Raw genomic sequence first — 23,969 nt, forward strand, 5'->3', positions numbered from 1 at the left:
TTTTAGGACCGTGAGGGTATGATATCTTGAATAGTGTGCCATCTGAAACATGAGGCGACCCGTGTGTAGCATAATCAGTTGATGATAGAACAAACAAGGAATTCAGTTGAGTTCCTCGTTAACATCAATGCAGTTCATAAATGAGCATAGTTCGCCAATTGAACACCAGTTGGTGTGCAATTAAAACAAGGTTGATGGGACTATGCCTAGTCTATGCCTATCAGATGAGCACCAAGAAAGGTGAAACCAGTAGTGGGTCGTGAGTGATTTTTCAGCAACCTAGTGAGTGGTATCTTTGTCACGAAAACAGAAACTCAGCTTTGAACCAAAGCACGATCTGGAAACCAGAATTTAAACTGGAATTCCAGACGTCAGAGTAAATCTGTTAGTAGCATTAAGACGCATATTGGCCTACAGATATATCGCACTAAGCGAATAGGGAATAGAGAATAAACTAAAAGGAGCAAGCCCATAATATCCTGATCGACCCTTCAGGACAGTTTATAAGAATCATGTATCGCAGCAATGACATCTCCCACCTCATCGATTGCTTTATGTAGACATGTTCTCCTGCTTGGATGTGTGCCCGTGAGTCTAAGACTTCTGAATTACTAGTAATTGTATCATAAGGTACATTAGTACCGGGTAAACACCACTGAACATCGATTGCTTTATGTAGACATGTTCTCCTACTTGGATGTGTGCCCGTGAGTCTACGACTTCTGAATTACTATAATTGTATCATAAGGTCCATTAGTACCGGGTAAACACCACTGAATATGGAGTCTGTAGGTGTTGACGCATTTCTTCAAAAATCTCACCTGATTACTCTCATTACACAGTAATTTTGGAAATATGGAAAGCTGCATTGCTTGTTGTTTTGGCAGCAATTTCGATGAATGAGCGCTTACTTACTACGACAGAAGGTCCTTTCGTCAGTCTGAGGAGAGTGTGGAAAAAAAATCAATATAATTAGAGCTGAGGAAAGTTTGGCTTTGTACTGAAAGATTCTTCAAGCCAAGTGACTAGGTTACACGATGTATGTAGTTATAAAACAGTTGGACAGCTTAAGATGGTTCAGAGGCCAAGCTGCAAGAATACTAACCGGGATCACTGCGGTTCCAAGCTGACCCCGACATTCGACTGCCGTTATCTAGGCTTAAACAACTTGGCGGTATCTCAGCCTTCGTGCTTCCTTCAGTGGACGCGGCAGCTACGCACTGAAAGAGTGTNTGATTATTATTATTTATTACTACACCAAAAGGAGAATGATGCATTCATATGTCGTTTCATTAGCAGGTTGTACCAATGTCAAGTGCGGCTCCGGAGCTTACGTTAGTTATGTTAGTGTTAATGTTAATAGTAGCGCAAAGACCAATGAGCTGAAAGCAAAGCTCTCATGAATTTACGCCGGGTTTAGGGTCTGAAACTTCTGGCTCACCACACCAATAGGAGAATCCGTGTGAGGAGTGTAGTGCTTGCATCCAGGCATTTCTAGGTAGCTTGTTTATTTATTAAATCAGACATGCAGTTCCTCGGCCGGCTGTTCTGTGTGGACGTTAGTGCGTTCTTTTCAGGTACACGAAAACCATATACTTTCTATCGGTAGCGGAGAACTTGACAATTTGAGGTCACTCGACCATGACAACCGCAGTGTTCTTGGTATTAAAATTGCACGGTTTGTGGTCTAGTTCTTTCATCCAGGAAACTTCCCTTTACTTGCGCAAATACTAAACTTAAACTTCTTCCCTTTTGAAGAGCTACTCTCAAATGTCGTGTACATTCAGCAGTCCTTACTGAGTGCTTACTATCCTTTTTATTTGCCGCCTAATGGGTATCACCGTCATGATGTTTCCCAAATTCTCCTTTTCACGTCAACTTGAACTGAGGTTCAGTTGACTTCTTTTACGCACAGTGCTGTAAATGGATTAAATATTAATGAGTCAGTATCGCGTTAGGATGGGCTGACGACGATTTTTTTCAAATTCCTGGTTGAATTTATTTCCAGTCTCGCACAACCTCCCAAAGGGCGACGAAAAATGTCCAAAGCGCAGCTATATTTCAGTGTAGAACCCCTCTTGATCGTATTCTACGGGAGTCACCTATCCACTGCGACTATCTGAGACACGACCTTACCCAACTGCCTAGGCGAAACTGTTCGGGATGAACAGAATAAGGCGAAAATGTGCTGTTCGTGAGGAAAAGTTAATTTATCCCTGCATATCGTCTTGAAGAAAGTGATCACCCAGAACAGTTGTCTAAGCCGGGTTCACTTCCGTAGCATATTCGGTTGAAGTTGTACAACTAAACAAATCCTGTTGGTTCTTGATGAGGAATAACATCAAAGGGGTTCAAAAGGCCTTCATTACGGCGATTGACATAATTAGTTGACAGAACGAGATATCCTGTTCAGCGAGTGAGCTGGTTTCAGTACTTTGCTGGTGCAAAATCTACATTCGGAGATGTGTGTAGTTGTCAAGATCCACCCCGCTGGTTGTGTAGACCGGGTGGAAATTTCACATCGGCCAGCTGAAAGTAAATTTCACATGTGGTACTTGTATGCGTTTAAAGATGGGTATTCGGATATCAGAAACGTGATCAGCTGCACATGTGAGCTGAGTCTGACCTGGTCACTTTGCTTAAACATTCACTTCCCAGCGCCACGTGTGTTCATGAGAGAGGAGGACTCAACCCCCACATCAGCCGCATGCTGAATTGGTGCTCTGTTGTCCGGTCTCTATATCATTGTAGTTGGTGAACTGATCAACTCCGGTAATGCCACTGATGTCCAATGGAATGCTTATTTTCAGGGGAATTTTGATGAACAGGAGATTTGGTCGAAGTTCGAATTAAACTGCTTCAACCTATTGTGAAGCGTTAAGGGCTCAGCTGAACACACCGAAATAATTTTCCTCAGAAAAAGTATTCAACGCATGATCAGTATTCACTTTTGCTGCGAAACATCTATGAAACCCGGTAGGAAACATGATATTCAGTTGCATAGACATAATATAGAAGGTTGTTGAAAACTGTTTGACGGACCACGGCCGGTTTCGCTCTTCTTGGGACACAGTCCCCAGGTTTCCGGCGGCCATATGTTCTACTTGAACATTATAAACGAGAGATTAGGCTGAGTTCTAGGTGAGCCTCCCGTCAAAGCTACATCGGTAAGCAGATTCGTAAATAAGTAGTTTTGTTTTACTGACAAGTGAAAAGTAATTCTAAAGCCTCAACCCGAGTGAAATTTATTGCATTATCCCTCACACGGCAGTTTCGGTTATTTTTCAGCGTTTGTCGTATCCGTTGCGGCTAAATTTACACCTGATACACTCTAGTCAATGGGTACGTTTTTTTCAAAAATCCTACTAGTAAAGATTCTGTAGTGACGATGTGGTGCCAGTGTTCCCCTAAGATCTGCCTGGTTTCATCCTGGGTTTTTTGGTTTATTGTAGACTATCCCAACTTTTGACTGCTCACAAATTGTTTTGCAGTTGAGTTTGTGTCCCAGAGAGGACCACACTGCCAACATATTAGATGGATTTTCCAATCTAAGACTGTTACCTACATCACTGAGACGAATGTTAGATTAACGAGAAATTCAATAGAAAAGTGACTTGGACCACCCCCATTCCGACAAAAATCATTAAGCGGCAGTCGCAGCTTGGATCAAACAGATGATGGTTTGTATGGCCGATCGGTGTAGGGTCTGTGTTGAAGTGGGTCACTTACTGTCTGACTCTCGTCCAAAGTGGCAATAATTTGACCAGAAGCGAGCTCAAATAGATCAGGATTAGCCAGCTGGTCTCAAAGATAGGCTTGTTGAACGCGGTGTTTATGAAAAGTTGAAGATTACTACCACTTCCGTGAAGCAATGCGCACCAAGACCAATATATGTTGGAGATTCCTCCCGGCAACACTGTTGTTATGTCAAAATGTAACAAAAATAAAGAAGAGACGCGTGACTGAATCTCAGCCTACATTGGGCACAATCTCATTCACAAATCCTAACCACAAAAGCAGTTGAAAAACAATGAGAAGGTGAAATCGCATCCCGTTCCATAATGAGAAGTTCCCTCTAATAAGAATAACTGCCGCCAGAAGATGGAAGACGTTCTACTATTGCCAAAGAGTGCTGAGTGATAAGGGCTTCTCAGAGTGGAGCATGTAAGACGATATGTCGGAAAGCAATGTCACTACTAACGACGGATAAGTTACGTGCCGCTTGCTTGTAAACCTTTGAGCCCATATTTCACCTCATTTCTAGGGAATCTTCAGACTACAGTGCACTAGCCACACTCTACTGAACTGCAATCCAGGTGGAACGCATTTTTTAACAATTTATTGCATGAATATAAGGATAAAATTTATAGATCCCTAGTATTTTCCATACTGTTTTTCAGACCGTTTACTTCCGAGCCGGAATTTCGGCTTAATTCAACAAACAATTTTTTTTAATGTTTCAATTGTGAGCCTTTCTACGTGACATTTAGATGAATAAAAGAACTTTAGAGGGGCTACAGTATACGGTTAGCAAAGTAGAGTCATATGATTAAAGCTCTTCATAAAAAATCCAAATGTCATGTAAGTGGATAATCCTCGTAATTCACTTTTTTTAAAACACTGAACAAAGGCGCCAGGTGGAATAAGTTTTCGATTACAACAACTTGAGTGAAAAACGATTCAAGACATGTTCGATGTTTTTCGGTGGGCCATGATCGACCAAGCATGTCGGTATGCTACACGCCTAGAAAACAAGCTGGACAGTTGCTGAAAAGCGTCTCGTTTCTGACAATGGGCATGCTTGTTTAAAAGCGATCCAACAGACCTCTCTGAAACGAGATACGATACTTATGGTGCGAATGGTCCAAAAGTTGTGTGTATGTACTTTCTGTTTGAAGTACACTACTCCCTCTTTCCAAGTATCTTCACTTTAACGTTGACCTCTTTACATTGGCCGTCAATAATACGACGTGAATCCCAATTTATACGTGCTTAGTTGTCACGACCGACTTTGCAGAGCGTCTTCGGGATCGACGGCTATTAGCATCGCACCACTCAAAGCCCATGCTCTGGGGTTCAATCACTATTCATTTTATCTGACAGCCATTTGCAGCACGCACAGACGATCCGACCGCACAAAGTGTTCCCGCAAACCATTCACCCTGCTGGACAGACGAGTAACTTCTGCAGCTTCTGTAAAAAGCCTGGAGAATTAAATCCTGTTCACTTGTCGTTAACAACGTCGAAAACGATGGGAATGCTTAGCGCATCGTGGTCAAACGGTCGGCGCAAGGTAACATTGGCCTCAGATTCTACTACTATTCTCAGTTAGTGAGTACGATGTTCGTTGCTCAATTTTTTCACAGTCTTTCAGAGAATGACAAATGTGTGTACAATGACGGGAAAGAATAGATATCTTCGTCTGGTTGCAAAACATCGAGTTATTTACAGGGTATCCAGTTGTTTGATAACTTGACATGGTTCGGCCAATAGACACAAACGCTGTCGCCTAGCAGCAGGCAGAAACTCATCCGACATATGCACCCATTTTTCTTTGAGTCAACCTAGCTTTTGGTTGTTAGTGCGACAGAGTTCCTTTACTTGGTCCCATATATCTAATTTAAATTGCGTTTGCGGTTTTTTATTCCTTTTGAAAAGTCTGTCAAATTTCATAAGAATGACTGGATACTAGAAATGAAGGGATTCGTGCAGATGAAAGAAAATTGAAGACAATAGACTCATGTAAAAAACATTTTGCTAGGGGAAGCGGTTAAAAGATAGCCCTCAGACGTTTTAAAAAATCACTCAGTTTACTACAGATCACAGCTAAACCGCCTCAACCGATTTGAAACCAACTGATAATCGATGAACTAAAATCCGTAAGCCAAGTGTATCACTGAGACCGATTTAAATAATGCGAAGTTCAGCCATCAGTTGAAAGTTTCAAAACTTTCTACTGGAGTTTCTTGAAATGCGCAATGCCGATGATTCCCAATAAAGATGCAACAACTTTACAGTGTTTGTTGGTTTTTCAGTATGGAATGGCTGCACCTAAATAGTGAACTATCAACTGAAGATCATTTGAGCTTTGCCAGACCCTTACCTGTTTACTAGTAAGCTCCCAGAAATTTCCTTCTATTATCTTTGGTCCTTTATTCCATGATTATCTTTGTGAACATATTACTGTGTACGACATCAAATTGAATTGGTCAGTTTACTCACCAGCCGGCTCTATACTCTTTTCTGAACAAACTGTCCGTTTCAATTCTAAGGGAATTGGTCACAGACAATCCGATGGTTTTCGAGGGTCATATATTACGTCAGAATTCGACGGATATGTTTCGGACAATCCTTGAGGAATAACTCTGTGATAATATCCCTTGCAAACGTTACAGTAATGGCACCTTGACTGTTACTTGTGACCTTAATTTAAATGTACTTTCCTGACGCTCCGAATCATAACCACTCGGGTCTGCAATATTTTGAGGTAAATGGAATGGGAGTCATCCCTCGAATGAGAACTTAGCAAACGGCCTCCGGTTGAGCTTCAGTGGTCAATATATGCACTTTAATGGTTTCTCGTCCGCTGCGTGTATGCGGGGCTTGGTGAGAACACTGTATCACTGAGCGGCAGCCGTATGCACCTAGGTGAGGATGAAGTCTCTCTGAGATAGACACTGATCGCCAACGACTCCCAAGAGAAGCTCATCAGCTGTTGCAGTTAACCAAAAACACCCAATGATATGATGCGCACTGCCCCCAACTTGTTTACCCTTTAAAGGTGATCAAGCTGATAACCACATCTGGCGAAACACAAATCCACTCTAAACCGTGCGTTCAAATCAAATAAGTTAACCAAAAACACCCAATGATATGATGAGCACTGCCCCCAACTTGTTAACCAAATCTGGCGAAACACAAATCCACTTTAAATCAAATCGGTTTACTTGCTGATCTGGATTAAACAGTGAAGGCCATCCGTATTTTGACTGTTGAACATCTGGTCCAGAATGACCATTGAGTGGTTCGTACAAACGTAGTTAGTCTGTTTTATAAATGTACTAAACTACGTAATCGTTCTCGCAACCAACTGCTGACCAACGTCTGTAGGTGAGCTAAACTTCCCAGGTATGGTACGCTGCTGAAGATACCTACACCCGTTTTTACTTCTTGCTTTTTGAACGAGTCCTGGTGAAAGAAATGAAGATTCACGCACAACGCCCCTCTCGCAATCGGTGTACTGGAATGGCAACGCCAGACAGTTCACATCAGTCCCATAGTTCAGCTGAGGCTAAGATGCTGCTGAAAAACCTATATACAATAATGTTTTACCATTTATCAAACAGGCCACACATTAGTCGATAATTATCAACTTCGGGTAAGTTAACATTGCAAAAACATTCTTAAGATGATCAAGATGATACTATGTAAAAAAAACGTCTCATTAAAATCCAAAACAGGGTTTGCTCAGTCGGAACGAACTCAGCCGTGCGCGATCCCATAAAGCCATCAAATATTGATTGGTCACAAGGGAATGAGCTAACCTGTGCATTTCTTCCAAGGTAGTAGCTAAACATTGAACTACGAAGTTCACACAATAAATTAATGTCTCAACGACAAGAACGCCTCAGCTGGTGAACATGCCTTACGAGCGCTAGACACCACGCTTCGGTCGTGTCAGCTAGTCGACTCACTAGCCAGACTTCCCAGAATCAGGGCACAGACCAGAGGCTGCCAACTCGTTGTCTGAGGGTGTGGAGATCGTAACACTACGTCATTTGATTTGGGGGCAGGAGCCGCTATTCATCCAATGCGGTACTGCGGATGATGAATTGCATGTCAGCATGAATGGCCGCTGCTTCCTTATTCCCAATTTGCCATCTCATTAATGTCAAGCTTGGTTTGAAAAAGCTAGGTCAGCCGACCAGCTCATTATGGCACAGAACAGAACAAGTAAGACGGCCTGGAGGCATGCTCCACCCTCGAGCAGTTCACAGTATGCAACAAAAGACTCCTCACTGATTTTCCGTTGTGGCTACCGCAACGAGTGGGCCTTGGTATGAGAAATGCAACTTTCAACCAATTGGCTGGTTTCGTAATCCTGATCTGAGCAAACAAACCGACACAGAGGTCAACCTGGAAGTACCGGAGTCAATCACCTGCAGCACGGAACCCGTGAAATGGCCCGACGTGTGGTCAAAACTTCCATTATGCTAAGACACGACTGCCGACTCATTAGTCCTTTGATGATGGGAGAGAGTGGAAGAAGAACGAGGCATTATTTGATGTAAAACGTCAAACAATCGATTACTGAATGGGTTTAGAAGTGAGTTTGGCCTGACCACACGGGGTTCGAAATATTCCTCCAATGACACAGAAGCATTGGAGAGATTACATTAAAAAATTTCGCATTAGGTTTCCGATTTGGCAACAAATACGACAAACCGCAGTGACCACGAATCTCAATGGGTGCTCGCATATACAACTACGACGTAAACAAATTGATGAGATGATAAGATAAATAGTCGGTATGATACAACCTGATTTACCATTTGTTGTCTCTTATTCCTCCATCAAAAACTCTCACACCCTACCCTCACCCTCCAAAACCGTTTGTCGAATGATATCGCGTCACTCGATGTCCCACAACGTCACCAAGATGCGATATCAACCGCGCTGGAGAGCTTCGAGTTAACAGTTGGACATCCAAATTGAGCTTAATCTCCCGCGCATTCTGTTCCTCATCAGAGAGCTTTTAAAATTTTACTGCCTGTCTCAACAATCAAAAAGAAGAGAAGGAACTTACTGCTATATTAATCGGTTTGTCAGCCTGTCGCACAGTAACAAGTTAAGAAATTTTGACTGATTTGCTCAAATCGCTTCACTCCGTCAATAAAGTTGAACCCAAATTATTGGTCGCTTGTCTAGCCGTATATGCTCACGTTGATGAGAAATCATCCGAGTTCCTTTTTTCAAGTTGAGTCTTCATTCTGATGTCTTGAAAGAAAACACTAAAGGCGAGAATATGAGTAGAAGCTGAAATGAAAGCCGAATTCTTCGATGGTTTTAATTGCCGAAAACCCCCTGTTCTTGAAATCGGGGCGGGCACCTGCAAATTCAGCAAATATCTGGTGTTCAGCCTTCCATAAAGACGCTCCACGGTCAGCAACCAACAATTGCTATACCCCCTGTTCTTGAAATCGGGGCGGGCACCCGCTCCACGGTCAGCAACCAGCAATTGCTATGTGCCATTTATTTCATGTGGGCTCAGGCTCAGTCAACAGTTCTAAGGTAAATCAAGTGGTCATGCGAATTTCTCGCATTGCATTGATTGGATCCCAGTGAATAAGGATTTTTGGATATAAAGATTTTCAGTGGTAAAACATGATACACCACCAACTGGAAGTTAAAAGAAAATGTAATATCTGACTGGTAGATGATTCTTAAAAGTAAGAGCACCATGTATGAACAAATGATAAAATGGATAGTGTTCAGTGTGTTGTTCCTGTTGTCCGGTTAAGGAGGGATATTTGCAACGTGGGATTTCAGCAAGATAACTGATGCTGAAACGTTTAGAAGAGAAACATTCTTCTGTCGCTCAAAGTTCCTGAGTGAGTGGAACGGTTTTTAACAGTCAGTCGAAATGCCTACTGTTTTATTGTGCAACTGGCTTATAAACTGATTGTTATGGTGGTAAACCTCGCAAACTGATGCTCAGTCACTAATGATTCATTTTCGAGATGGTTAGTTCAATTTTCAGACGGTCTCTGATAATGGACAGGATGAGCAAGTGATTAATCTCATTTTGAATGTTCAACCTTTAGGTGAATTATCCTGAAAGAAGACGATATCACATCTTCGTGACCTATAGCATTCTGAATTGCTTGAAATCATTCTTCAGATGGTGTCGGGGGGCGGACAGATGCAATAGCTCCCAGTGGAATATTAAGAACCGGCAAATAGTAAACCAGGTAATGTATCATACGGACGTTTCATCTGATTACTCCCTTTAGTGGTGCACGTGGGGCGGACAGAGGCAATAGCTCCCAGTGGAATAATAAGAACCGGCAAATGTTAAACCAGGTAACGTATCATACCGACGTTTCATCTGATTACCCCCTTTAATGGTGCACGCCATGTGGGTTCGCACGAAGTTTCCGAACATCTTGCTTGTTGCCTACTGTTTTATTGTGCAACTGGCTTATAAACTGATTGTTATGGTGGTAAACCTCGCAAACTGATGCTCAGTCACTAATGATTCATTTTCGAGATGGCTAGTTCAATTTCCAGACGGTCTCTGATAATGGACAGGATGAGCAAGTGATTAATCTCATTTTGAATGTTCAACCTTTAGGTGAATTATCCTGAAAGAAGACGATATCACATCTTCGTGACCTATAGCATTCTGAATTGCTTGAAATCATTCTTCAGATGGTGTCGGGGGGGCGGACAGAGGCAATAGCTCCCAGTGGAATAATAAGAACCGGCAAATGTTAAACCAGGTAACGTATCATACCGACGTTTCATCTGATTACCCCCTTTAATGGTGCACGCCATGTGGGTTCGCACGAAGTTTCCGAACATCTTATCTGCTTGTTGCCGTGTGGGGAGCTCATCCAATTAATACGGACAGGATATACACTGTGAAGTGGAAGAAACCTACATATGTGGGGAATCGAGCCGTTACCAATTTTTAGTTGAGGAATGCAGTGTTTGTAGATAATATACAGAGGAATATCTCAAACCCCTATTATATCACTTACATTTGTCATTTGATAGTTCAAAACCCGACCCTGCTATTAGCAAATCATTTGGATGCACAGTGGCTGAACATAGTGGTACATTTTGAGAAGAAGGACTAGGCAAACTGTGGCAGCCGTAGAATATGAGAGCATCCCAAGCCCACTGATCAGGTTCCCCAGTACGGTCATCTGCCTGGGCGTCACACCAAATGATCAATCTATTTTCGGCCTCCAACTACGTGGTTGTCAAAACATGCTTCTCTCTCAGTCGTTCATTCCTCATGGAATTCACCGTCTCGCATATGGGTGTGACTTCTACAATATGTGCAAGCCACCATCGAGAAACCTAGACAGTGTTTTCAAACTAAAGTTTGCTATATCGCAGGCCTAACGTGAATTTTTTCGATACAACCTTTCATTCGCTTCTATGTCAGGCGTATGGTCAGGTGAAACTCACTCAGTAATCGACTGTTTGACTCCTCGTATCAAATAATCCTTTCCACTCTCTCCCATCATCAAACGAATGACATGTCTTCAGGTCATTTTAATTGTTCTGTTCTGTGGCATAATGAGCTTGTCGGCTAATCTGTCTTTTTCAAACTAAGTGAGATGGCACATATTTTGGAGTGAGGAAGCAGTGGTCATTCATGCTGACATGCAGTTCATCATCTGCAGTACCGCATTGGGTAAATAGGGGTTCCTGCCTCCCCAATTAAATGAGATAGTATTATGATCTCCACAACCTCAGACACCTAGTTGGCGGCCGTCCGTCTGGTGCGCAGACTGGCTGACATTACCAAGGCTTGTTACCAAAATATCCTTCTTGAGAGGCTGGGTGGGGCGGTCAGTGTTGCTTCGGTTTCAATGAACGTCCGACTCCTATTTGGTCTGTAATTTGATCTTGGTACCCATGCGATCCTCAGAGGTCGAGTGGAAATTGTTACGGACGTACAGACTTCGAATAATTAATTTCCTGCCGCCTGTGCCCATTCCATTGCAATCCATTTTTTTATTTGTCATAGAGCAATATTTTCTGAGGTGTTTTGCACTAGTAGGGTGTTCTAATTTCACAGAATGGCTGGCTCATACATGGACTTTGCTCCATCGAAATTGCCATAGCTAGGCTGCCATAGCACCAAGGTCCTTAGTTGTTTCAATCGGTACTGCTCTAACCCATTGTTGATGTTTTATTTCAGATGATTTCATCAACTTGGTTGTTGTACGCATCCTTTTGAGCTGCACCCACTTCAGCTCTGCTCACTACAACCAGGTACATGTTACTGGCTTCAGATGTGCTCTGTTGGCGGTGTTCCAACTTCGGACCCAAGATTTTTGGGTCAAGTATGGCAACCCGGTCGTTCTCACCACCGTGGACTGCAGTGTGATGACATTGTGGAAAAGACGATAAGATCTGCACGTATGACATATACAGGAGACACAATGAAGCTACTCGATCTCTTGTGGTCATCTTGCCCCATTGCGAACTTTTTCGCCAACACCACCACCGGTACATTCGATTTCATTCACGTTGTGAACCAGCCTCGGTGTGAAACATCCCTCACACTACGAGAGGGTTAGGAAAGTTCAATGGTTATGAAACAAACAGAAAAAACACGCCAAAAACTAACACCATTAGAGTACGAGACTGCCAAAGATGAAAATTTGTTTCAAACGAACTTGTCGATCCGTTTTTAGGCTGCACAGAACAGACTGCATGAGACAGCACCCCTCTGTGGCCGGGGCAGGTTGAAAATGTGGCACTATAAACGCTGAGCAGTGTGATGTTCCGCGGATCAAGATGCATTCTGCTAAAATTCCTACATTCTTTTTGTAGTAGAAGAAAAAAGCGAAAACCGGGGGGCTTGTAGCCAGACTTATCCCTGATGTTGACAAAAAGTTAAGTGGTCGCGGACCGACGACAACCAGTCATAATGGAGAGGTGGCAAGTGTAGAGGAAAGCGCGGTTGACGGGCTTTGCTGTGCTTCGAATAAACTGGGTGGGTTGGTCTGCACAAGAAGCAATATTCCTCAGTATGACAGAGTCCATGACTTACTAGGTGGTTACCGAATGTTATGAAGAGCTTCAGTGAAGTCAGCCAAAATAAATGTTAGGAACATATAATTCCTCGATAAACAATGTCGAAACATGGTGAGGTATGCTCATTTTGAAGTTAACTTAGTGTCACCAGCAGATTAAATTGAATCTCAGCTGGGTCACTCATTTATGGTGGTCTTCAAATGAATGGGCTGCACAAAGTGTTTCAGTTGTACAGTACACGAGATACCGCAGTATATTCTCTTGTACGGACGAACGTTTAGTTGAAGAATGAGCTAAACGAGAGATTCATTTGGCATTCAGTTGTCTGTTCCATTAGAAATAGTTTATTCTGAAAATGACTGCATTTTGCCAATGGCTTACGAGTTGGTGTACAAATGGAACATAAGATAGACAGATACTCGAGAAACTTGCGCATCTGATTAGTCCCAAGAAGGGCAAAATCTGTTGTGGAATGTCTAAGACTTTTAGTAACCTCATGAGTGGTGAGGTAAATCTATGCAATATCTTACGGCATCTCGAATATTATACCGGCTGAAACATGAGGCGGCCTGTTACAACACATTCAGTTGAGCAAGAGCATTATAGACGATCGATTCCGTTGGGATTCAGTTAAGTTTCCCGCGAGAACTAATTTATGTCGCAAGTGAGTGTATTTGGCCAATGGCTTGCAAGTTCGTGTTCAAGTAGAACATACAGTTGACGGGAAATCAGGGACTGTGCTTACCTGATAAATAGGAAGCTCCTACTGAAGTTTTCGGCACCCTTTTTATTAGGGTGTCTACCGTTAAGTGAAAACCTCACGAGTTGTTCCTAAGGTGACGTCAATTTCACCTTCTGCAGTGTTAACTAACGTCAATTTAATGTTTACTGTCGCTCCCAAAGATAAATGCAAATATAAACAAACTGAAGTTCGCGCCGCGCATTCGGTTAGCGGACATTAAAAAGTAAACGATTCTGTCGACTCTCAGTGCTAACAAGTACTGTGCAAGTGTGTCCTGTTGGACGTGAGTGCCTAGGCTTTGAGAGATGAATGCACTTTCAACAACTGAAGTGTTGTGCCGAAATCGCACGTAACTCGCACATCAAGCCGCAGGCCTAAGTTACCTGAATCCCCTACTTTATGAAAAGCAGCAAAGAAACCATCGGGTCGGAAGTGCACTTTGCACCAACCGAAACGTGATTAGAAGGTCCTACTTAGGTAGCCCATTCTGCCGGCCAATGATCCTCTCACTGAATAGATGCGTTGTGAGCAGCGGACGAGGAGTGCACTTTCCACCAACTGACGCACACATTCTACTCGGCTCAGGTACAAAATCAAGCCGAACTTGCCCAAATTTGCTCCTCAATGAAACAGAGCAGTGAGGTATCTGTCCAAAGTGATGTGTTCAGCAGAACCGTTCATTCGGTTCCTATCCAAACGAGGGAGACAGTTTGACCCGTTTAATCAAGTATGCTTGTTTAGTCCGTGTAGTACTGACTACGCTTTTAAATCGGTAACAAAGTGTCGGTGACGAGCTGCCCTGGTTAATTTTAGCGAACACGGTGATATTCCGGCATACGTTACCGATTTTCCATTTTGTGCTAGTGTTCCACTTCGTTTGAGTATTATTAGATGAAACATCGTAAGCTCTCATTCAGCTGCCACTAGACGAGTAGTAAGGATGGGAACTAAAACACAGATCTAGAGGTAAAGCCTATTCGTATTTTGCGTTCTGAGAGACTAATTACTCATAGAGAAGTATACTTCCACGAGCTTTATTAGGTTCAACAGAATTATTTCCTTCAGAAAAACTGCTGCATGCTTGGAGAATCCGTGTCATTATTATCATCATCATCATCATCCTCATCATCATCACCATCATCATCATCATCATCATCATCATCATCATCATCATCATCATCATCATCATCATCATCATCACCATCACTGACATCAGTACCACTAGAGAGCACTTGCGCTTCAGTGCCCTACAACTATGCCGATTGTTTTGTATAGAGCCTTATAATACGAGGAAGAAAGAAAGGGACACGATTAGGCAGGGCTAGCCTTCAACAAACATACGAGGTGCCTACACCTCCAACACTTGGCCAGAAAATTTGAATGGGAACTGACAGTACGAACGCCGTTGGCATCGACTAGCCACCATATCGTTCAGTATCCCTTGCCAAGCACAGGGCATCACGTGGACCCCATCTTGGGTGGCAAACATCACCAATGGCGCCCAAGCTTTGCGTAACATCCCTCATTCTCTTCTGCCATGTCAAATTCCGTCCGCTTCTAGGTTTCCGCCACTCTGAATTAGACATGGAAAACAACACTCACCAGGCGGTAACTCGACAGACGTAATGCATGGGTCTAGCCACCTTAACTATTCTACTACGCGTATGACTATTTCTCTCTGCAAGATAATCCTTTCTTCACAGCATTTAACTAAATTGGACAATAGATTTGGGCTTTTAAAATCACTTCGAATTTTGGTATATCGGCGACCTAAACAAAAGCGGTTGTAAAGTGATAGAACTTCACTTGAACAGTACACACGGCCAGGAAGTTTCGGTCTGGTTTTGCAACCAAAAACGAGCAATCAATCACTCGTGCCACACCCAAGAGATTCACCAATATTGGGGTTTGAGATGAATGACAGATGAGTACCTGAAAGCTGTTTGTCTTCTGGAACAGAACTAACTATTTTGTGTGAATGGGGTGTTGGTTTAACAATCAGTCGCGTGTGTCGCGGGGTCTATGAAACAGAACCAAACGAAGCACGAAGAATTTCAGCCTGTTTGTTTCTTATGTTTACTGGCTATCAGCCGTGCCTGATATCCTGCCTGATCGCAGGATAAATATCACCCTGATGTAGCCCACAAAATGTTGTACTTGGGTGCCATTGACACATTACAAGGCAAGACAACACAAGATGAGGGGTTTATTCGTCACTACTGATAAATTCTGAAACAAGCGTCCCAACGGATTTGACCACAGAATACAAACGCTTAGTAATATGTAAAAAAAGTTGCCAGAATTGAACTGCTTGGCATGCTCATGAATGAGTAGGGGATCTAGGCCAATCCAGATAGCATAGTTTACACCTGTAGAACTCCACACACCGAGACTTTCCATCTAATTTTGGAATAATTCCTTTCGCATTATGTGTAAGGAGCCGGTAGTTGTCTTTTGGATATACCTTAGGGACAATAAAATAGTTAGGTATCTACAAGGATGTCATCGCAGTCTGCGAAGTACAAAATTTCCAGATAAGACTAAATTCCGGGGAAGCGTGAGTAAAATTGTTAACATCTGCTTATGGATAACTCAAGGAGATATACGTACTCCCCGTGAGAACAAACTTGTAACAGCGGGAGAGTTTTGGCCTGCCCAAAATGATGAGGCAATTTATGTGAAGTTGACTTTTTTTTTAAACCCCATGGCCAGTTTCAACAAATTCGAATTCCTCAAGGAAAAAGATCTCTCGGTATATAGGTGCCCTTTTACGAACATAGAGTGCTGCATCAAGACTGTCGGGGATCAAACTCAAATCTCATTCTTGCATCTCAGCCGATTGATGGAGCAAATGATTTCGTCTTGCTGGGAGTTCGCACAAGCCCCGGAGGACTGGCGGAAGACGAAACCACTTCCCGAATTGGAAAGGTTAGGGCAGCTTTGCCAAACTCAGACAGCTGCCAATCAGGTACATTAGCCTGACTGCTATGAGCAGGGTGTAAAACGCATACAATTTACAATCCGTCCTGGTTCATTGAGCAAAAGGACATGGTGACTGCTTGTGGATGACCTTTGGAGGCTATATCTGACGATCGATGCCTCCGTAGCTCAGCGTGGGGCTAGTGGTAACATCAGACCAGTGATCCTGAGGTCACACTCCGCAGGTTACACTGGTGATGTAATGTACCTCGTATACGACCGTTTGTCTCTTAGATCTCTCTTCGCCTATTCTTACTTCTAATGGAGATGATCCAGTGGTGGTCATGACTTGACAACGAAGCATAAGAGCCCATACGCGTTGGTAAGTGTTGTCTCTCCGGATGGGGACTGCAGGACGAGGCAAATCAGTGGTTAGTAAATCTGAAAGACACGACTGTCGTACAGTAAATCGTGCTCTTGCAGCAAAGCTGTGGCTTTCACTGCGCAGCTCTTACTGTCTTCCGTGCCAGACACGCAGGACAATTTGACGTCCACACATGGATTTCATTCCCTTATTCCTCTTATCTTCTATGGAAGAAGCTGTATTAGCCATAAACATTGCACTTCCATACGCGGTTTTTATATAGGAAACTGAAATGAACTGTAACGTCCTTTTATTTCATTCCAATACAATTACACAACTAACCAAATTTTTCCAGGAGAGATCTGGAACTCAGCGACACAACTGACAGGAACGAACATTCCCACATTTTCTCCGGACTGCTACTTACCATCCGGCATGATGCTTGTGACTTCCCTTATTTTGTATTACTTTCTATTACTTTCAGTTAACGAAATCCCATTTTGTGTTAGATCATAGCACTAAAGTTTTTGGGTTTTTAGACAGTGTTTGAATTTGAGGTGGAAGTTTGTGCCAGCTCGCGGAGAGAACAGCAATAGTTCTACAGGATAAAGTAAAGCGTTGATCGAATTCCCCTTGACGTACATGGATTTTGCAGTTAGTCCTAATCAGGGCTACCCACAGTCTTAATATCTGCACCTATCCTTTGTTTGGATTGCTTGTTTGCTAATTTTGACACGCCAGAGACACGTGTGACTAACAACGTTTCGCAGTTTAAGTCAAACGGTTTTCATGGGTTTCCAAATCATGGGCTATGGAGCATTTTATTTAGTCCCACCTGTCATCCAAAATCCAACAAGCCACCACAATCCGCGGTGATTACTTTCAAAAGAACTCTCCAAAAATCAAAAGGGGAAGGCAGAAGGAACAATTTAACAGTTACGTTTCTGTACACTTATTTCTCTACGCCAAATACGGCAACACCGAACCTAGCCTTACCGACAGAAGCCTGACTTGGACAAAAAGGGCAAATCACACTGGATACTTTTCTTTTCCAGAGGTAAAACTTCAGGATGAAGAAACATTCTAACCGACAGCACGGAGCGAATTTCAGAGAGCATTATACAGGCGAAATTTCATAGACACAAAAGGAACTGTGTGCCCAGAAGAATAGTAAACCGTTGACTTAGTGTTTTTCGAAAAATTAACGTTTCAAACAACAGGCACGCGTCATACTAACCATAGAAGACCACGTCATTCAAGTATAGGACATTTGTATCATCCAGCGGCACGGACATATACGCCGTGCGTTAAAAGTAGATCTCAGTAGCCGGATGAAATGAACAATTAATGCATCGGTATATGCCCCGCCAAACGGTCGCACATTGAGTATTGAAGTTCAGTGATATACTTAGACAACCAATGCTTGAAGGATGAAACCTCTGAGGCCATTGTAACGGAAGCATACTCCCTTGTCTCCCGCCTGTAGGTCTGACGACCGTGCTGGCATGTTTAGTTCAGTCACGTCGACCACTAGACTGGTTCCAGTTCTTTGATAATTCATCAAAATGCATTTTCTCACCTTCACAAGATTATTGCCAGCTCACGACTACGGCCGTGGAAGTTTTGAACGGACGAAGATTTCAACGAGGGATAATAGCGTTGACTGTACGGATTAGGTAATCACTAAATCAGTATACAGTACGATTTCGATTACAGCTATTAGCCGATTCGATTCTGGTGCACAGAATTTGGTGACGTATTTCTTAATTAAGATGCGATGACCGGTAAAGATGAATAAAGTAGTGGACGAAAGGTTCTTAAGATCTCGCTTTACCCCATCATTCATAGTCAAATCATGTTGCGGATACATCCACGTACATACAATTCGATTTGGACGCAAATGTTCGTTCGTAACAAGTAGCCAAACAAATGCGGTTGTTTGCGTGATTCGTGTTGATTTTTCTGTCCTCTGTAGTGCGCGGTAACATTAGTGCGATCGAAGTAGAAAAGGACAACTTCAGTGCTCCACTTTACAAAAAAAGCCAACATCTACAAAACATCCCGAGAAATTGCCACTTTCGTTTATCTTACTTTTAGAGTATTTGTATCCAAAACGAATGCAAGCCCATCTTTCGGTAAATGTAGATGCCCACAATAGTGCAAGCAACAGTGGAAACGGTTTTAGGACGGTTGGAACTTTACCATTTGCGTGTTTTTTTATCTGGAGTAGCAGCGTTACAGAAATATCTTGATGTAATGAAACTTCCAAGTGTCAATGGTACCAGCATCACTGGACCGCAGCGTTCAGGTGATATTGGAAAAGAGGCAGATTAGTTTGACCTTTAGGCTGTTCTGTATATTTAGCTGGAAGTTGAACCTGAGTTTCTCATTAGGCAAACGAACCTGTTTGGTGAACAATTTCGACTTTATCCAAGCATTTCTTTCAGGCATGTATTCCACGTTAGTGTGTCGATTCCCCGACCACTTCATAGTCTCCAGTTGATCTCAAAGATGAGAAGTTTGAACTGTTTTCCAACCGTGCTACATCCTACCAGCACGTCCTTGATTACGTTTAATGCTGGACACTTCATTTCTCGACATAATGGATAGTTTGGGGAGGTGGGAACACTTTATACTTTATATCAAAGGCATACCTCGCCAGTATTTGGATATATCCTCTGAATAACTTTTCTTGTTTTCCCAAAATTAGGAGCTCTTTTCTTCCCTGAATTCAACGCTGAACAGTATTCATAAACTCTGAGACTGAAATGACAGACGGGACCAAGACAAATGTTAGCTGAGTATGAGGTGATGATATAAGTTCATCCCATATTTCCTTCATGAATAAAATACCCATGAACAAACTTTATACTGCTACCTAAGTTGCATCTTTTACCTTGGCGAAACTGCATTATAAACTCCCCCTTTCGTGCCTAACAGGTCAATCATATGCAATACTAGAAGTATAGCTCACAAACGGTACCCAGTCAAAATATACTATAGAGGTAGTCGTAGTACCAAGCCTAAAGACAGATGAAGGTCAACTAAGTGAAGCAGTAAATACTGGACCCTGCCTCAGTTGTCGCTAAGATACTCAAAAGGTAGCTAGTGAAATACGCACCAATTTACGCAACTTGCTTATTTGTTTTCGCTCAGTATGGGCCTACACCCACATGCACCCTAGGTCCACAATTTAGTCTAATAGTCTGATTTGGTCATGATATGAACTTTATTCACTCAGACCACAGAATCCATATCAGCCAGTAAAAATTCGGCCGGATTTCAGATTAGAGAGTGCTTCCATGTCCCAGATGCGTTTTCGTCAGAAAAACGGTTGGATTGCGTGAGATATAGGTCATATACGTGCCACTGTTTGTGACAATTATCCTATTTGAATCCACACATGCCACTCAGTAATATTGAATCTATGAACGTTACTACTTCATGTTTATAGGAAGAAATCCGCCTCACGGAGCACTAGCTCTTGATCAGTACCGTTTACTGTTACCTATGTCCATCAAGCGCACCTAAACTTGCCACAGTGAGGTACACATTAGTGTTGACCCATTTTGTTACAGATGAGGAGGACAGAAACAGGTACCTGTTGCGGCTAACCAGTCTCAAGGTCACCTGCCGCTTCGCTCACTAACTCTAGGACCCCCGCACAACATGAGCGGGAGCAGTTCTGATCTCACTTTTGGTACTGATTGAATGATATATTCAGTTCAACTTAACCACAAGCCACTTGTCGAAATGATCGTCGAAAGCTGAGAATGATCATATCAACAGACTAGGATTAAGAACGCGCTCCATTGTTGGTAGTCCTAGTAGAACATAATCCTAGGAGCACAATTGTGTTCAGTAGCAGGAGGATTCAGTTTAACATGAAACGTGGAAGTCTGTGGCTCCGAAAAGACTTTAGAACAACAAGGTCTAAACCTATGATTAGCTTTTGGAGGTAAGCCGGGAACATTTGCATGGGGAGGCAGTGAGTTCACTGCAAGAAGTAACGGAGGGGAAAGTACGGTAAACAGATGGATGGAAAATACCCCGAGTGTTTTTAGCTTAGTTGTAACGGGATGAATGGCACACTTACCGCAAGTGTGTGAAGACCTCAAAACAGGTTGCTTTCACTGTTTGTGTTGGAGCTGGTTCTAACGAGGGGTACAAGCTCGAGGTAATCTTTCTGCGTGAACATAAAAGCGATGGTTTACCGAATGGAGACAATGGAATCAAATGCATCTGGAGGAAACATTTTGCCGTTAGTTGTGAGAACAAACTCAAACAACACGCCAATTAGTATAGAATACGAAGTGAGCTAAAATGCCTGGACGATTTGAAGGGTTTTTGTGAAGTTTCGTTTCATAGACTAAACAATAAAATGATCATAAGAAAGGTAAGGCTTGTTATTCTGGTGAGTAATTGTTCGAATTACCGGCTTATTAGGTTATAAACCTTGTTACACAATGCCACGTTTAAAGTGTAAACTGGATGCTCAAATCGTTCATCCCCTAGAGAGGATGTCCATTGAATCCTACAGTAAAATAATCAAGAGCGTTTCTACGTATACGAGTCTTTAGACGGGTTCGCCCCCTCTATGATAAAGTCATATTCGACACATTTTTACAGTTGAAGAGACTCGTGGCGGGGACGAAATCAAAGCCGTAGGCTGGACCTCCATCAAAGCAAGTTTCCTCATTGCAATGTATTTCTAACAGATTCTCCCACAGTGGTGGGATGTTGGTACGAAAATTCTAAGTTGTCCTGCATCGGCTAAGTCTTGTAGGAACGACGTTGGTTTCCGTGAAACGATCAAGACTTAGCAAGTAGACGATGATGTCAGTTGCAATGAAAGCGTAGTTAGACATTATCACTTAATAGAACTAGGTAGTAAAATAAAACTCGACGAAGCAATTGCTTATGTCGGTGGCGTTCATTTGAAGGATATCCTGTGTGTGAGGGACACAGCATAATCCAAATTTCACTGCCACAATGAAGCTGAATCATTGATGTAAATTGGTGTACATTTGTCTCTTACTCATCCTGNCATTTGCGTGTTTTTTTATCTGGAGTAGCAGCGTTACAGAAATATCTTGATGTAATGAAACTTCCAAGTGTCAATGGTACCAGCATCACTGGACCGCAGCGTTCAGGTGATATTGGAAAAGAGGCGGATTAGTTTGACCTTTAGGCTGTTCTGTATATTTAGCTGGAAGTTGAACCTGAGTTTCTCATTAGGCAAGCGAACCTGTTTGGTGAACAATTTTGACTTTATCCAAGCATTTCTTTCAGGCATGTATTCCACGTTAGTGTGTCGATTCCCCGACCACTTCATAGTCTCCAGTTGATCTCAAAGATGAGAAGTTTGAACTGTTTTCCAACCGTGCTACATCCTACCAGCACGTCCTTGATTACGTTTAATGCTGGACACTTCATTTCTCGACATAATGGATAGTTTGGGGAGGTGGGAACACTTTATACTTTATATCAAAGGCATACCTCGCCAGTATTTGGATATATCCTCTGAATAACTTTTCTTGTTTTCCCAAAATTGCGAGCTTTTTTCTTCCCTGAATTCAACGCTGAACAGTATTCATAAACTCTGTGACTGAAATGACAGACGGGACCAAGACAAGTGTTAGCTGAGTATGAGTTGATGATATAAGTTCTTCCCATATTTCCTTCATGAATAAAATACCCATGAACAAACTTTATACTGCTACCTAAGTTGCATCGTTTACCTTGGCGACACTGCATTATAAACCCCCCCTTTCGTGCTTAACAGGTCAATCATATGCAATACTAGAAGTATAGCTCACAAACGGTACCCAGTCAAAATATACTATAGAGGTAGTCGTAGTACCAAGCCTAAAGACAGATGAAGGTCAACTAAGTGAAGCAGTAAATACTGGACCCTGCCTCAGTTGTCGCTAAGATACTCAAAAGGTAGCTAGTGAAATACGCACCAATTTACGCAACTTGCTTATTTGTTTTCGCTCAGTATGGGCCTACACCCACATGCACCCTAGGTCCACAATTTAGTCTAATAGTCTGATTTGGTCATGATATGAACTTTATTCACTCAGACCACAGAATCCATATCAGCCAGTAAAAATTCGGCCGGATTTCAGATTAGAGAGTGCTTCCATGTCCCAGATGCGTTTTCGTCAGAAAAACGGTTGGATTGCGTGAGATATAGGTCATATACGTGCCACTGTTTGTGACAATTATCCTATTTGAATCCACACATGCCACTCAGTAATATTGAATCTATGAACGTTACTACTTCATGTTTATAGGAAGAAATCCGCCTCAAGGAGCAGTAGCTCTTGATCAGTACCGTTTACTGTTACCTATGTCCATCAAGCGCACCTAAACTTGCCACAGTGAGGTACACATTAGTGTTGACCCATTTTGTTACAGATGAGGAGGACAGAAACAGGTACCTGTTGCGGCTAACCAGTCTCAAGGTCACCTGCCGCTTCGCTCACTAACTCTAGGACCCCCGCACAACATGAGCGGGAGCAGTTCTGATCTCACTTTTGGTACTGACTGAATGATANTTTGATAATTCATCAAAATGCATTTTCTCACCTTCACAAGATTATTGCCAGCTCACGACTACGGCCGTGGAAGTTTTGAACGGACGAAGATTTCAACGAGGGATAATAGCGTTGACTGTACGGATTAGGTAATCACTAAATCAGTATACAGTACGATTTCGATTACAGCTATTAGCCGATTCGATTCTGGTGCACAGAATTTGGTGACGTATTTCGTAATTAAGATGCGATGACCGGTAAAGATGAATAACGAAGTGGACGAAAGGTTCCAAAGATCTCGCTTTACCCCATCATTCATAGTCAAATCATGTTGCGGATACATCCACGTACATACAATTCAATTTGGACGCAAATGTTCGTTCGTGACAAGTAGCCAAACAAATGCGGTTGTTTGCGTGATTCGTGTTGATTTTTCTGTCCTCTGTAGTGCGCGGTAGCATTAGTGCGATCGAAGTAGAAAAGGACAACTTCAGTGCTCCACTTTACAAAAAAAGCCAACATCTACAAAACATCCCGAGAAATTGCCACTTTCGTTTATCTTACTTTTAGAGTATTTGTATCCAAAACGAATGCAAGTCCATCTTTCGGTAAATGTAGATGT

At 42.5% G+C, this 23,969-nt stretch overlaps 1 protein-coding gene across 1 annotated transcript in view; it reads left to right on the forward strand.

The window, feature by feature from the left end:
* Positions 1 to 23,969, forward strand: part of T265_02542 (hypothetical protein) — a gene marked incomplete at both ends in the record, with an annotated part of 120,307 nt that overhangs the window by 16,252 nt on the left and 80,086 nt on the right. The window contains 2 exons of the mRNA XM_009166805.1: positions 5,104 to 5,331; positions 16,358 to 16,450. Of these exons, the coding sequence (XP_009165069.1) occupies positions 5,104 to 5,331; positions 16,358 to 16,450 (321 nt within the window). The remainder of the gene's footprint in view (positions 1 to 5,103; positions 5,332 to 16,357; positions 16,451 to 23,969) is intronic.

The sequence above is a fragment of the Opisthorchis viverrini genome, assembly GCF_000715545.1.
Source record: "Opisthorchis viverrini unplaced genomic scaffold opera_v5_32, whole genome shotgun sequence".
Classification (NCBI taxonomy): domain Eukaryota; kingdom Metazoa; phylum Platyhelminthes; class Trematoda; order Opisthorchiida; family Opisthorchiidae; genus Opisthorchis; species Opisthorchis viverrini.